This window comes from Ursus maritimus, unplaced genomic scaffold (genome assembly GCF_017311325.1).
Source record: "Ursus maritimus isolate PB19 unplaced genomic scaffold, ASM1731132v1 scaffold_2, whole genome shotgun sequence".
Classification (NCBI taxonomy): Eukaryota; Metazoa; Chordata; class Mammalia; order Carnivora; family Ursidae; genus Ursus; species Ursus maritimus.
Genome location: NW_024424452.1, coordinates 85,157,819 through 85,172,016, shown reverse-complemented (window position 1 = coordinate 85,172,016; position 14,198 = coordinate 85,157,819). Strand labels below are relative to the sequence as shown.

The following is a 14,198-nucleotide window of genomic DNA, read 5'->3' as shown; positions in this document are numbered from 1 at the left end:
AAGAGTCAGATGCTCCTCCGACTGAGCCAGCCAGGCGCCCCCGAGCTCTGCATTCTTGTTCCCAGGGATGGCAGACACATTTGCAGAATCACTTTTACTTAAGACTAATCATCTTGTTAGTCTAGTATGCATGCGTACGAGTACTAACCAAGCATCCCTGTTTTCATGTTTTGATAGTTCAATTGAGGCATTAATGGAAGTTAGTAACAATCCTGGAATACCAGTGCCGGAAGGGACCTCAGAGACCAGCCCGATGGTTTAGAGAGGAGGAATCTGAGGTCTGGGCCTCACCCATGCTAACAAACTGAGCTGCCTCTGTGAGGAGTCATGAACCACATGAATTAAAATAGGGACACTTGGTCAACTGATTAAATATTTATTGCCCTTCTGTTATTTTCAAGGCAATATATGTTAAAAACTCTACCCTAAAAGTTTCCAAGGTGAACATCAAATCCTAAACATGCCATTTTTATGAGGTCTCTTGGAATTTCCTAAGGAAACTAATATACCTGTGGCTATCTGTATTAAGATATGTGTGTGCGTGCGCACATGCGTGTCTGCGTGGTTTTCTATAATAAGGTATATCTATATCTATATGTCTTCGTGCCTTTTCTGTCTGGGACCCAGAGCTGTCCAGCAACAGCCTCATTTGCTGAGAGCTTGGCCGGGAACAGGGAGGATGCCCAGCACGTGTCACAGTGACTGCCAGGATAGGCCTGTTCTCCACTCACAAGAAACCAACCCCCCCCCCGCTGCAGGCTCTCCCTCGGAGCCTATTTAGACTGACCTTAGGCACAATCCAGGGGACTTGGATGTGCTAAGCATGGAGTAGAGAAGCAGCAGCTGGGAAGAAAACTGAAAGAGAACCAGTACAAGAAGGAATGAGAGAAAAAGTTCAAAGCAGGCAGACGACAAACGCCCGCAGGTTAAGGCCACTTTGCTTAGGGAGAGCCAGGTCTCCCCAAATCAGAGGCTCTAGGGGCTGTCCCAGTATTACAGAGGGGGATTGTGATTTAAGATCACGGGAGTGACCGCTAGTCCTTAAGTGAAAATTAAATAATGTTTGTAATAGATCTTCTATTAAAGTTCAGAAGGTTTGCATCCAAAGTGGCTCAAATAAAAAATGTTTTAGCACTTGAAGTAAAACCATGGGGAATCTGGAAAAACTCAGGTATGCAGAAGTGGCTTTTCCGCCGAGGCAGAGAAGGAGAGGAGACTGTTTTAATATATTCTCATCATCCCAGGTTCTGGCCTGCCTTTCTAACCTGCAACAAGATGGGGCCTGTTTCTGAAACAGGACATTTACCTCACTTGAATTATCATATAAAGGACAGGAAAAATTACATGATGTATGTGAAAGTTGATTGCTGGTATCAGATAGTTTATCATTTTCCTTTTATATCAGAGCTGTTGTCATGGTGCTTCCAATGTTAAATATTGGTTTTACACAGGGGAAAACGTTCAGGCCCCATTATCTGTCCTTGAAGGACTGGAGGGTTTAGGGTCCCTTGGGCCATTCTCTGTGACCCCTGAAGGATGAGGCAGAATGCTAAGGGGTATGTCAGGTGGGCTGCACCCCACACCTAGACATGCAGGGATGAAGCTATTCCAGAGCCTCCCTTCCTTCCATGCCCAGCCACTGCCACAATTGAGCACTAGAAAGAGGCGCTATGCATGTGTCTCTTAGCCCAGCATCCTGAACCTCCTTGGACCACCTGAGCCTGTTTGTTGCGTGGAAACTACTGTCATTAAGACCATGTTGCCACCAAGGCCATTCCTCCCCATGCCCTTCCCATCTGTGATTCTTCTCTGCTCTCCTTTCCCTTCTTATGTTTTGTTCCCAGCACCCATGTCGGTCTCACTAAGTACGCAGTTAAATAGCATTAGTCAAGCAAACACACAGGGCAAATGCTACGCAGATATGCTTCCTGACTCTCTCCCACATTCCAATGGGATTTCCCTTCCAAAGAGGTGCATTGGCTGTCACCACTGCACAGAGGGTTCAGGGGTGATGTCAAGTTCTTTGCCTACTTGCTGCCAGCCCATACCTAGCCAGTCAGCTGAATACCATGCTGATGATGACAGTCTTTGTAGAATACACATTTCCACTTAATAACTTGGCTATATTTTCTTTGACAGTTACACACAGGCTTGAAATACGCCATGTAATGCTTGGCTATGCTTTTTTTTTTTTAATCACAAATGTGTATCTGAAGAAAACAATTGGCACACACCTCCCAGTAATATCACTATAAATAATATGTGTACATTGAAAGAAATTGTATACCTTAAATCATAGGAACTGATGGACTATAATGAAACACATTTTTAGGAATTACTGTAATGGCATTTATCCTTAATATGACTTAAACTGTTTCACTGGAAAAGTCAGCAATCAATAAACGTCTGCCTCAAAGTTTGGGGACTCAGCGTTTTTCATTTGAGGGAGCTAGGTTGAAGAAAACGTTGAAATATGCACTTAACTCCTCTTTGTTTTTTAGCATGCACATCTCTGAAAGCCAACAAGAATTCTTCAGAATGCTGGATGAAAAAATTGAAAAGGTAAGAAGTAAAATAAGTGAACCACTTGTTTCAAGGGAAATATGCTAACTGCCTCATGAGTTAAGGTAATAATATTCTGATTTCTGTGTTCCAAAGCTGTTCTTGCAAGGGGATGGGTAGAGAGTTAAAACAAAGTCTCCCCTCACACCAAAGAAAAAAGGGAAAAAAAGAAAATGTGACTATGAGAATGTCTAACGTATGCTAGAGGTCCTAGGCTTGTTGATCTTTAATTAAAGCGGGTAGGGACAGCTAGAGACTAGTAAGGGCCTTTGCCTAGAGACAGAACCTTGCGATCACTGCACATCGTCTGCACCTGATACCCTGCTCTCACATCAGACTGCAAGCCAGAAGGCCGTCAGTGCCTGCCAAATCCTATGGAGTGTCCGCTCCGTGCTGACACTGCTCTCAGTGCCCTACGAACGTCGCATCCATGTTGCAGTCGATACCTACCGCAGGGAAGTGGCTTAGAGACTGGCGTTAACTGCATTTTACAGACAGGGAAACTAAGGCTCAGAATACTTGAATAACTGACAAGGTTTGCAAGGCTAATAGTGGTCAAGTTGGAATTCCAGCCCACATCTGCCTGACCCCAAAGCGGAATCGCCCAAGTTGCTTCTGAAGGACTTGCGTGGATTTTACATTGACAGGAAGATATGTGTGGAAATTGAACCCATACTTAGGATCTCAGAGTGCCATATGCTAATCAACTGAACGAAGTATGGAATATGGTAAGAATTAAAGGCTTACTTACATACTTGTAGAATTTAAATTCATCACTGTAGGGGATGAATTTTAAATACTACAGTTATAAATCTGAGTATTACCATTTAAAAACCCTGTCCTGAAGAGGAGTAAAATTCTAAATTCGGAACATGGCATGACTATGATTAAGGCATCATGGGCCAGTTTTGCCTTTGAAGTTTTTTCCATTTTAATTTTTATTTATTTTTTACTTTTTGTGGCCCTTTTATCTGAGCATTCCTTCATGGATTCCTAAGTTATGATATATATCACTCAGTGAAAAATAGTGAAGGGCTTGATTTCATCACTATTTCATCAGCAGACCCCATTCTGAAGTGGACCTCCTTAAAGAATAGTTGTACAATCCTCTAACGCACCATTAAAGGACAAGCATATGTTGCCAATGTGGAAGCTAGAGATGGATGGTGAATTAGAATGGAACTTTAACCTGTAGTAGTACTTGGCTATGCATAAATACTCCTTTGCATATAATTTATTTTATTTTATTTTATTTTATTTTATTTTATTTTATTTTATTTTATTTTATTTTTAAAGGAGGGGGGAGTGGAGGGCAGAGGGAGGGAGAGAGTCTCAAGCAGGCTCCATGCCCAGCACAGAGCCCAACTCAGGGCTCGATCTCACGATCCTGAGATCATGACCTGAGCCAAAATCAAGAGTTGGATGCTTAACCAGCTCAGCCACCCAGGTGCCCCATTTTTTTTTTTAATTTTTAGTGAAATCCTGGCTTACATATGACTTTAGATTGAAAACTTCATCTAGGCATAATTATCAAGTTTCACGTATTGGTTCAAAAGCTGCTCAACTTGCCGATAACATTTGTTTTAGTAAAGAGAGGCAAAAAAAAATAAATATTTTGTTCCCGCCATAATGGTGAAGACCTTTTCTTTCTCAGTTTGCTTGGATCTTTTTTCCTCCGCTAGCTCTGTGGCAATACAAAGGTCTTCCTAGTAGTCAGAGGTAGTCTGTAAAAACTGAAACCCGAATGGTAAGTTATCTCTTTATCCAAAAGTTACAAACCCTGACAAGGCATTTAAGGTGATCTGACCCCTTCCTGGTACGTTTCCATAGCGATGCTCCATCTCCTTTTACTCAAAGCTGGAATTCATTGCTCCCATCTGAAATCCGATTTCCCTTTTTCCTTTTGCATCCAAGGTATGATGTGTCTGACACAACAAAAGCAAAGTTTGTAACTTGATCAATTGTTGGATGCAACCTTCCCCGGAAAAAGGAGTATTTGTACATTCAACATAAACAGTATTCTCTCCATGGAATACATTCGTGTTCAAAGCACCATTACGTAATTTGTGACATGCACCCAGTTGTAGATTTCTAGGGGAGTTTTCTATCCGGTCTGAGCCAGGCTTTCCTGTTTCTTCCCTCTTATCTAAAGTTCATCTTTCTGAATACTGTGAACGTGCTAGTCTATGCATTATTTAACCCTTGAGCCTCCAAAATTAAAATGTTCCTTCTTAACATATGCATTTGACTTAATAGAATCTTCACCCTATTTTATAGAACCAAAATTGGAAGTTGGGTTCTTATAAATTACTTTCCTGACTTTCCACCATTGCTAAATACTTCTTTGGTCCAAGCTAGCATGAGGACAACTATTAATGCAACTCAGGTCTATTCTTTAGGTTTTATAGAGTTGATTTTTAAAAGCCAAAAACAGGGGCACCTGGCTGGCACAGTCAGTTAAGCATCCAGCTCTCGGTTTCAGCTCAGGTCATGATCCCAGGGTCATGAGATCAAGCCCCACATTGGGCTCCACCCTGAGCACGGAGTCGGCTTCAGACTCTCTCTCCCTCTGCCCCTCCCTGCTATGTACAGTCTCTCTCTCTTTCTCTCAAATAAATAAATCTTTAAAAAACAAAAACACCTCAAGCACTTCATGCTGAAAATTAGAGTCTTTCTAAGAGGGCTTGAGTTTTGAGATTTAGTATCTCTCAGAAATGTCCAGGGATTCCTTTTTCTTCTTCAATTGATAAGAAGCAAAATTGACTGAATGTGCGGAGATTGAAACCCGCCCTTCCTTGATTCTTCCTTTATATTTTTTGGATGTCTGTAGGACACGGTTTCCATTTACCCTTCAACTCTCGACACCAAAAGAAATCTCTGCCCTCTCTCAAGATAGATGTGAAAGTACCGTTCGTATAAAGAAACTGTAGGACCGTTAGATGGTCTCATATGTACGGTGGAACTTCAGTTTGGACTGCTCTAGTTCGCAGATGATCGTGGTACCCAGGTGCGGTGTACCTTCCCCCACAGCTGGGCCAGCGCTTTCTAAGCAGTTAATGATGGTGAAGAAAAGCAAGTAGCAAAAATGCCTTAAAAAACGTATCACTTATTCAGTACCAGATAGTTACTCAGGATAGAAAATAGGGAATTTGGGATACACAATATGTAGGTAACAGTCCCTTGCCTTGAGGACCTCAATTATAAAAGTGAGGTTATTTTTACAATGTAATCATTTTACTGATTGGAGTCCTTCCTCCATCACCCCCTTCTCCCCACGCCCTCCTGCCCTCCCGTCATCACTGAGCCAGGTCCTCCTGTACCGAACACATGCGTTTGTTGGGTCAGGCGTTGAAACTTGAGGTCCATTAACCAGGCAGTCAGGACAGCCTCCTGGACACTCGGTACCATTTCCACTGCGCTGGTGCCTAGAAGGCCAGGACACCGAGCTGCATCTGGGAGAGCTTTTGTCAGGAGAGCAGTGAGAGTTCCAGAGAGCTTTAGAACCTCTATTTGATTCGCTTCAGCATTTCTTCTGTGGAGAGTAAACATCCTATGAAACAGCAGGCGTACCTCGTTTACTTTTACCTCGTTCTCTTTTACTCGGATGTTCCACCCGTCATTCCACTGGAACCCGTAGTGGTTTTGCCTGACAATTCACAGACTCCTGAGCCTTGCCGGGAGTGGTGACATTTGCCTAATTTTGCACCTTAAAGAGAATGACAGTTTACTGCAGAGCAAGATAATGATTTTAAATTCTAGTCTTTCACTGTATTTAGAGGAGAATCTAAATAAAGTACCGAATACAGATCATCACATCAGATTTTAAGATATGCTTTCTTCTGTACGTTTGAGTTTACATATTAGCAAAATAGGTAAGTGCATTTTTACGTATCTGCAGTAATCATACCTTCTCCAGGCAAAAACAAGGATGTGTATTTTGCTTTACGAGGATGTTAGAACACCTGATGACCGAGGAGCCTTTTGCCCTCTCAAAGACAACTCTTTTTTTTTTTAAGATTTTATTTATTTATTTATTTATTTGAGAGACAGAGAGAGAGAGGGAGAAGGAGTGGGGGGAGGGGCAGAGGGAGAAGCAAGCTCCCTGCTGAACAAGGAGCCCAACACGGCCATCATGGGGCTCAGTCCCAGAATCCTGAGATCATGACCTGAGCTAAAAACAGACGCTGAACCCAGGTGCCCCAAGAGAACTCTTAATATTAAATAAAGAATGTCTCATTACAATGCCATTTGCATCCGATTAGTTTTTCTCAAGCAAGGCTTTGTAAACTTTGTTAGGCCATAAGCATCTCTTTGGAATCTTATAAAAGTTATAGAGACTCTCCCTATAAAAATGCACATATCATATACACAGATTTCTTAAGTAAAATGTCAGGGTTTGATGATTCCCTGGAGCCTGTCCCTGGGCTCCAGGCCAAGAACCTGTGGATCCATTTCATTGATGCGCTTCCCTCGGATCCAGGGCCTATCTGCACCCATGAACCTTACCAGCAATGGTCCATAGAGCTCTCTGGTTTTAAAGACTAGGAAACTCCACACAGACCCATTCTTCTTCTTTTCTCACTGCCCTTCCTCCTTCTCAGAAGGAGCCGATCGTACCTCACCGAGGAGGAGCGACCAGCCTACCTACTGTACCATCTCGCTTATTCCTGTGTGATCTTGAGACCCTGCCACTGTTGACAGGAATTATTCGTGATAACCTTCTGAGGAAATGTAGGAGAAAGAGCAGCTCTGGATTAAAATCAGCTGATTTTAAAGGACATTTGTTCATCGATAGACCTGCACACCTATTAAAAAAAAATCACTTACACTTAGAAAATGTTTGCATTCTTGCAGTGGCCTGATGCCCTTGGCCCCAGAGCTAACCTAGCTGGTGAGAAAGAGCATGTCTGCATTTATAAATTTATTTCAAGGGCTCGTCCTCTTAATATTACATCAGCTCAGTCTGAACCGTGTCTTGAATCAATGTGTCCGAGATCAGAAGGTGTTTGCTTTTCGCCTGGTGAAGAGAGTGACTAGCATGTAATTTCCGAGCCGTAATGCTTGGTTCTATATATAAACTCTCCCTGTAGGGGCCTGTGTAACTTCAGAGTTGCTGCAGAATCAGATACAATGTGTGGCCGGCGCAGCTGATGATGGGTTTTACTCTCTGGGCCTGTGTCTGAAGGCCTCCTCGGTGCCCACTAGGGATGAGACACGTGGGACTGTTGTATCAGATCCTAAGGAATGTTACACAGCCTGCCTGTGTGTGCAGAAGAAATCATAGGGTGTACCTCCCTTCTTGCTTTGCACTTTTAGTAACAGCCAAGGCCCTCAACAGCCCTCAACACTGGCGGAGAGAGGCTCTTGCTGGCATGTATGTTTTGGAAGTGGGCCGGGCTGCCAGTATCATTTCATTTAACAGTTTCTTCTTCCGCAGTAAGCATAGTATGGCCTTGCCTTTGCTCCTAACCAGACCCTTCCTTGGGTCCCCTTTCCCTCCATCCCCCTGCCTCACCTTCTCTCTCTCCTGTGTGTACTTTTCCTCATTCATCGGCCAAATTAAAGCTGTAATTACAAGGGTAAGGATGTGACTCTGTCCTGTTTTGTTTTCTCCCTACTGAACAGTCCTGACGGTCACGTTGGTGTCGGAATCACTAGCAGAGCGTGTGCGCTCTGGGCGAAGATCCTAGGGCCGCTGATAGTGATCGACGCACGGCCAAGGAAGAGAAAGCAGGCAGCGAGCCTGAAGGAAATGAAACACTCAGTCTCTGCTCGCTTTCCTTTTTCTGGGCTTGATTTTCGGAGAATTCTTGAGGCACTAGCAGCCGGGCTCTTTAGGGAGCTGCAGAGAAGAGTTCAGATTCCAGAACGATGTGGTACGATAAGAGCCCCGGCATTTTTATGACTGAAGTGCGGCTGACCGCAGTGTGGGGCACCCTCAGTGAGTGCTGTCACTTTGTCGTGCGAGCAGTAGTTAGGCAAGGGAGGGCCGCCCCGGGTACCGCTCCCAGCAGAGAGACAGTGATGCTGGTGTGTGTCATTCCCTTGACTTGTTCCCATTCAGTGTCCCCTTCCTGGGCTCTTTCCCTTCCGCTGCGTGGCCGTTCCACTCTTTGCGTTTGGCAGCCATGCGCATTGTCTTAGCCCTCTGACCCAAGATTAGTCTTCAGGCCTCATTCGTCTTTGTTTCTCCAGAACCTAGCACAGGGTCTGGGACAGAACAGATGTGAGGCAAACTTGTTGAATGAGAGAATGGTACAAATAACAGCATGGGGCTCAGCAGAAGCATACAAAGGAAGGAGGTGCGGTCAGGCAGACCCCTCAGTAGACAGCTCAGCGAGATAGGAGGGGCCCTTCACAAAGAACAGCGCAACTGGTAGCGAGCAGGTCCAGTGCCAAGACCTACATTAATGAGGCCAAGGAAAGAGGCCGCACAGCGGAAGAGAAAGAGCCCGTGCTTCCAACCCTGGGCCAGATCTGAGAACCAGCTCTGCTTGGAACTGTGTGACCCCAGGCTAACTGTTTGACCTTTCTGATCCTCTGGGTCCTCCTTGAAAATTTGCATAATAATACCAACTTGTCTGGGAGATCAGAGAATAATTCACCAAAGTTTAGCAGAGAGTTTAGTCTGTTGGACGTACTTGAAGTTGTTTGTATCCTTATCATCAAGGCCATTTGTAGAGACTGGGGGGAGGAGGGTTTTGAGGGGGCTAGAACTGAAACTAAAAATGCAGAATTTAACAGCTTGAATTTTGCTGGAGCAGAAGTGCCTTCCTGTGGTGCAGATGTCTCCTTGTAGGCACGGTGCTAGAAGAGGGTGCTTTTCCAGTGTGCACTGCCCTGCCTGCCTCCTGTGTGGTATAAACGTGTTAAGGAATTAGATTCATGTGAACTTTTTTAAAGCCATTAAATAACCTTGCACGAGCTTTTGAGCTGTGATTGCAGAATGAGTCAGTGAGTCAGTGGCCTGGGTAGAGCTGGATCCCTATATAGATTTTTTGTGTTCGGAGGGTTCATTCTTTTTTAACTCTTGTAAGTTTTTTAAAACATGCTTTTATAAATAGCAATACCGACCTCACAATGCTTGTGACAACAACACAAAGTTAGGAAAGGGGATCTCCCCAAAAATCATTAAAATGAACTGGGATGTGTTCTCTGGACCCAGAAATGAGCCAGTGGCCGAAGGTGCATAATTGAAAAGTTGGGTTCTTGCCTTTAGGGAACTGCTAATCTGAAAGCATAAAACTTCGAGTTGAGAGGAACTTTAGAGAATATCTCATCTGATTGCCCCCAACTCTGAAATCCCCTCTAAGTGAATTCTCTGTAGCAAAGAATCACATGTGCCCATTTGTATCATTTGGGAAGGAATTACAAAGCATATTATGTTCTGTACATTTCTTGAAAGTTTTATTCTGAGATAATCTTGTTATTAATGGATGCTTATTCCTCTCTTTGAAGTTCTATTGAGTGGAGACGTACTCTGTTTCATTCCTAGAAAAAGCATTCTTGGAGCAGATAATTCTAGATTGCCCCCACTTAATCCCATTTTCCTACATAGATTCAGAAGAGGAGTGCCAAAATTCTTTAAACTTTTATTCCCAAAATTGGTTGTTGAAGGTTTGGAGATAATTTAATCATATCCTGCCTCCCTTCTGGGTTCTTAACAAACTGGAAACTGACACAAGGAGCCAGGTGACTGTCATGGGTCAATGTCTCCCTTATCAATGAGCCTCATAATTTCCAAATGCAGGGCTTCTAGTAAACTAGTTTGGAATATATTTGCAACACTTAAAACATGGAAAGGATCTATAGCCGGAATATGTAAAGAAGTACTATTAATACAAACCGATAAAAATCATCGATGAAATTTCTGGGTCTGTATCCTTGAAATTCTTTTACATTTGTACAATAAAGTTTACTGAAGCATTCTGTCTGATAGCAGGAAGAAAGTGAATGCGCTGGAAGCAGCCTAAGTGTCTGCCTGTAGAGGAACGAGTAGATGGAGCTGTAGGAATCTACAGTGTAATATTATACAGCAGTTAAATGAATCGGGTATATATATATGGACCGTGTAGATCTGAAATCATAGTATTACGTGATTAGAGGACTATGCAGAATGATAAAAATGGTATGATACCATGCCAATTAAAAAATTTAAAAATGCCATTCGTTGCTTAGAGTTGGACATTTCAGCAAGTATCTATGAAGTACCAGCTAAATACCATTCACTGATACACACGTGCACACACACACATACGTGTGTGTATGCACACATTGGTATGGTGTATTTTTATATGATATGTATAAATGGCATGCGTTTATATCTGTTATGTATTTAAACATTCATATACACATGAAGTATAGTTTATTTGATAAAGATATGAATATTAGAGTGTCAGAAATGATCTGGAAGGCCACATACTAAACACATGACCATTGTTGCTCCTGGGGACGGGGGAAGGGGACAGAGGACTGCGACAGCAATTTCATCAGGGAGGGCAGCAGCTAGAAGCAAATGTTACAAAATAGTACTGCTTCTTAGGTCCCCAAGTGATAGAAATACAGTGTTTGTTACATTCTTTCTACTTCTCTGTATCTTTTAAATTTCTCAAGATAAACAGAAGTCTATGAAAACAGGATGATGTTAATGACAAAATGTCTAGCGGAAAAAAGCAGGTTACGTAGTGGTCACGGGTCTCACTCACACTTTCCACTGCATCCCAGCATGTGCAGTTTGGTGGAAGACCAAAAAACACTAATATACAGGCACTGAGAAATGCTCTACGTCACCTGAAACGGTCCTGTTTTAGATTTCCTTTGAAATCTCTATTCCCAAGGATTTTGATAGTCATGACCAGAGAGGTAGTTGACTTCTGTTAATTGTTATTCTTATTGGCCAGTTGGCCAAATATGTGACAATCCTTAATTTAATCAGAGTGTCCCATTAAGCTAAACAGTCCCCACAAATCCAGTCGCTTCTATTTGCCCCAGCCTATCATGTGTCCTCTGGACCTCTTTCAGTTTTCATCCTTGCAGAGTGCTCATTCCAGGAAATGTGTTGGGTTCGTCAGGCCACTGGGACCCCCAGGATCCATAATGAAGTCCCATGGACCCTGCTTTCCCTTCTCTCAGGGTGCAGCTTGGCCACTTGAGCCATATCTTGGCCGAGGAGGGAAGCCACACGGACATGTTCTGCCCATCCCTGGGCCTAGGACACCCACTCCTCATTGCCCTCGGGCCTTCTCCCCCCTCATATCCGGCTAATCCACTCTTCTCTGCCTTTTATAGGCAGGGACGTCCCATCCGTAGCTGTGGTCCTCCTTCTGGCCACAGGGATGTGCTTTCTATTCTGAAAGCAAAGAGAAAGGGAAGGGATGGTAAGCACTGATCCAGCAGACAAGATCACTCCTCTCTGTGGGGAAGAAGAAAAGATACCAACCTTTCACACTTTCTTCTCTCTAGTCGCTAGCTTATGAGCAGTAAGAGGGGGAAACCCAACATCCTCCACTCTGTCCACATATGACTGGCTGGGTCAGTCACCATCCATAGGGCCTCAGGGGTGGGACAGGGGATGGTGATGAGAAGGGCCTGCTGAGTTCCCTAACCCAGCAGGAGAGCTGTTTCCCATCTGACTCCTTCTGACTGTTCTCAGTTAAAAACTGTAAGGAAAGGAAGTGGGTACTTAGTCTCACCAAATCTCCAGCCATGTTCAATGTACGTTCTAGGGTATAAGCAATTAGTTCTGAACAAAGAGCTCAAAAGAGTTTGTCTGGAAGACACATCTTTGTCAAGAAGCATAGGGACTGAAATCCCAAACTTGGTAAAGCCATTGTCCTGAAGGAGGTGAACCCCAGAGAAGCCATGAGGCTTCATGTCCTAGAGGAAGTGAACCCTAGAGAAGACCCACCAGGCTTCATGTCCTAGAGGAAGTGAACCCTAGAGGTGACACATGAGGCTTCATATCTAGAGGAAGTGAATCCTAGAGGAGACACAATAGGCTTCATGTCCTAGAGGAAGTGAACCCTAGAGGGGACCCATGAGGCTCAATCTACCAAGTAGGTTGACCTGGCCTGGGGGTGAGGGGGTGGTATTTAAATCTTAACTCTTACACCTGAGAATAGACTAAGACAGCCCTTTGAATTAAGTCCATCAAATGGCCTGGAAATCTTCCACAAAGAATTCCACGAAAATTTATATTATATCTATTTATCATTAGAAGGAATTGGTTACAACAGGGAGAAATTTTATAAGATAACATTAAGTGAAAAAAAAAAGTGTGTCTATCATAGGATTGAAACTATATAAAAATGACATATATATGGACAGAGATTTAAATGAAACTTGGAAACTCTCCAATTTATTAGGTAGATTGTAGGAAAATCTGATTTTGATTTTGACTGATGGTTTTCTTGTTTGTAAAATATGAACAATTTTATAAAATGACATTTTAGAGGAGAACTCTGGCCCCATCTTGAGAGCAATGTCTCTGAAGATGGAAATTATCTCTGTGGCTTGAACTTCTAGGAAGAGGGCCAAACCTTTGACAACGTTAGCCTCTGAACCCACTGACGGTAATTCTGTTCTCTGGAACATGGGTGGGCAAACTATATAGTCCGTGAGCCAAATCTAGCTCACCAAACAAGAATGATCTTTATATGTTTCAATGGTTGAGAAAAGCAAAAAGCAGAATATATTTTCTGACATGTGAAAAATTACGTGAAATTCCAATTTTAGTGTCCACAAATAAAGTTTTATTGGAACACAGCCACGCTCATTCTTCTCCTTTTATCTATGGCTGCCTTCATGCTTCCAAGAGCAGAGCTGAGTTGCAACAGAGACCATATGGAATGCAAAGCCTGAAATATTTACTATTTGGCCCTTCACAGAGAAAGTTGCCAACTCCTGCCCTAGGACATCAGTTCGCTATGGCCTAGAGATATGAACCTCCCACCTTTATCCTCATTCCTGCCCACCTTTATCCTCATTCCTGCTCACCTTCTGGGGTTGGGGGGAGGGAAAGAGCATCGTTGAAGTCATCTGAGTGCCAACGTCAGACAAAGCTTGAGAAATACGTGCCTTAAAGCTTCTAAAATACCCTCCCTTTTGTGTGTAGAATGAGGATTCGGGGATAATAAACACTTCATGGGGGTTTTAAAGCCCTTTAGTTAATACTTGCTCTCTCCTGGAAGCGAAAAGCTCAGTATACTGGGACCGTTGTCGCTGCTGCTGTTATCATGGCGATTATGCCTCCGTCTGGTCAAAGAAACCGTCAGAGGCTGTCACACGCCTACTGCTCTTTACAAACGAGACCTTTTTCCAACTGAAATAATAACGCGTGCGTCTAATTAGAATAAAGCTCATTAGAAACAGAGATGGCCATTCATGCCTTGACTGATGTTTCTAATGAAGTGAGCCGGAGGAGGAGACTCAAACGGTGCAGCTAATTATTTTTGCATTTCTTTGGCATTTCCTCAAAACTGTGGTTAGAAATTGTTGTTGGACTGTCAGTGAAAATGCTGCCGGAGGACTGACGGAAGAGGCCCTGCCACTTCCAGCCCCGAGGAAGGGGTGGAGGGCGCCTGCTTCTGGCCCGCTGCCCCGCAGGGGGAGGTTGAGGGGGGAGGTTGGGGGGGGGG

At 43.5% G+C, this 14,198-nt stretch overlaps 1 protein-coding gene across 2 annotated transcripts in view; it reads left to right on the top strand.

The window, feature by feature from the left end:
* The window catches only part of CUNH1orf21 (chromosome unknown C1orf21 homolog), a 219,889-nt gene that overhangs the window by 196,784 nt on the left and 8,907 nt on the right, over nucleotides 1-14,198 (top strand). For both annotated transcript variants that reach the window (XM_040636288.1, XM_040636289.1), the window contains one exon: nucleotides 2,502-2,562. In XM_040636288.1, the coding sequence (XP_040492222.1) occupies nucleotides 2,502-2,562 (61 nt within the window). The remainder of the gene's footprint in view (nucleotides 1-2,501; nucleotides 2,563-14,198) is intronic.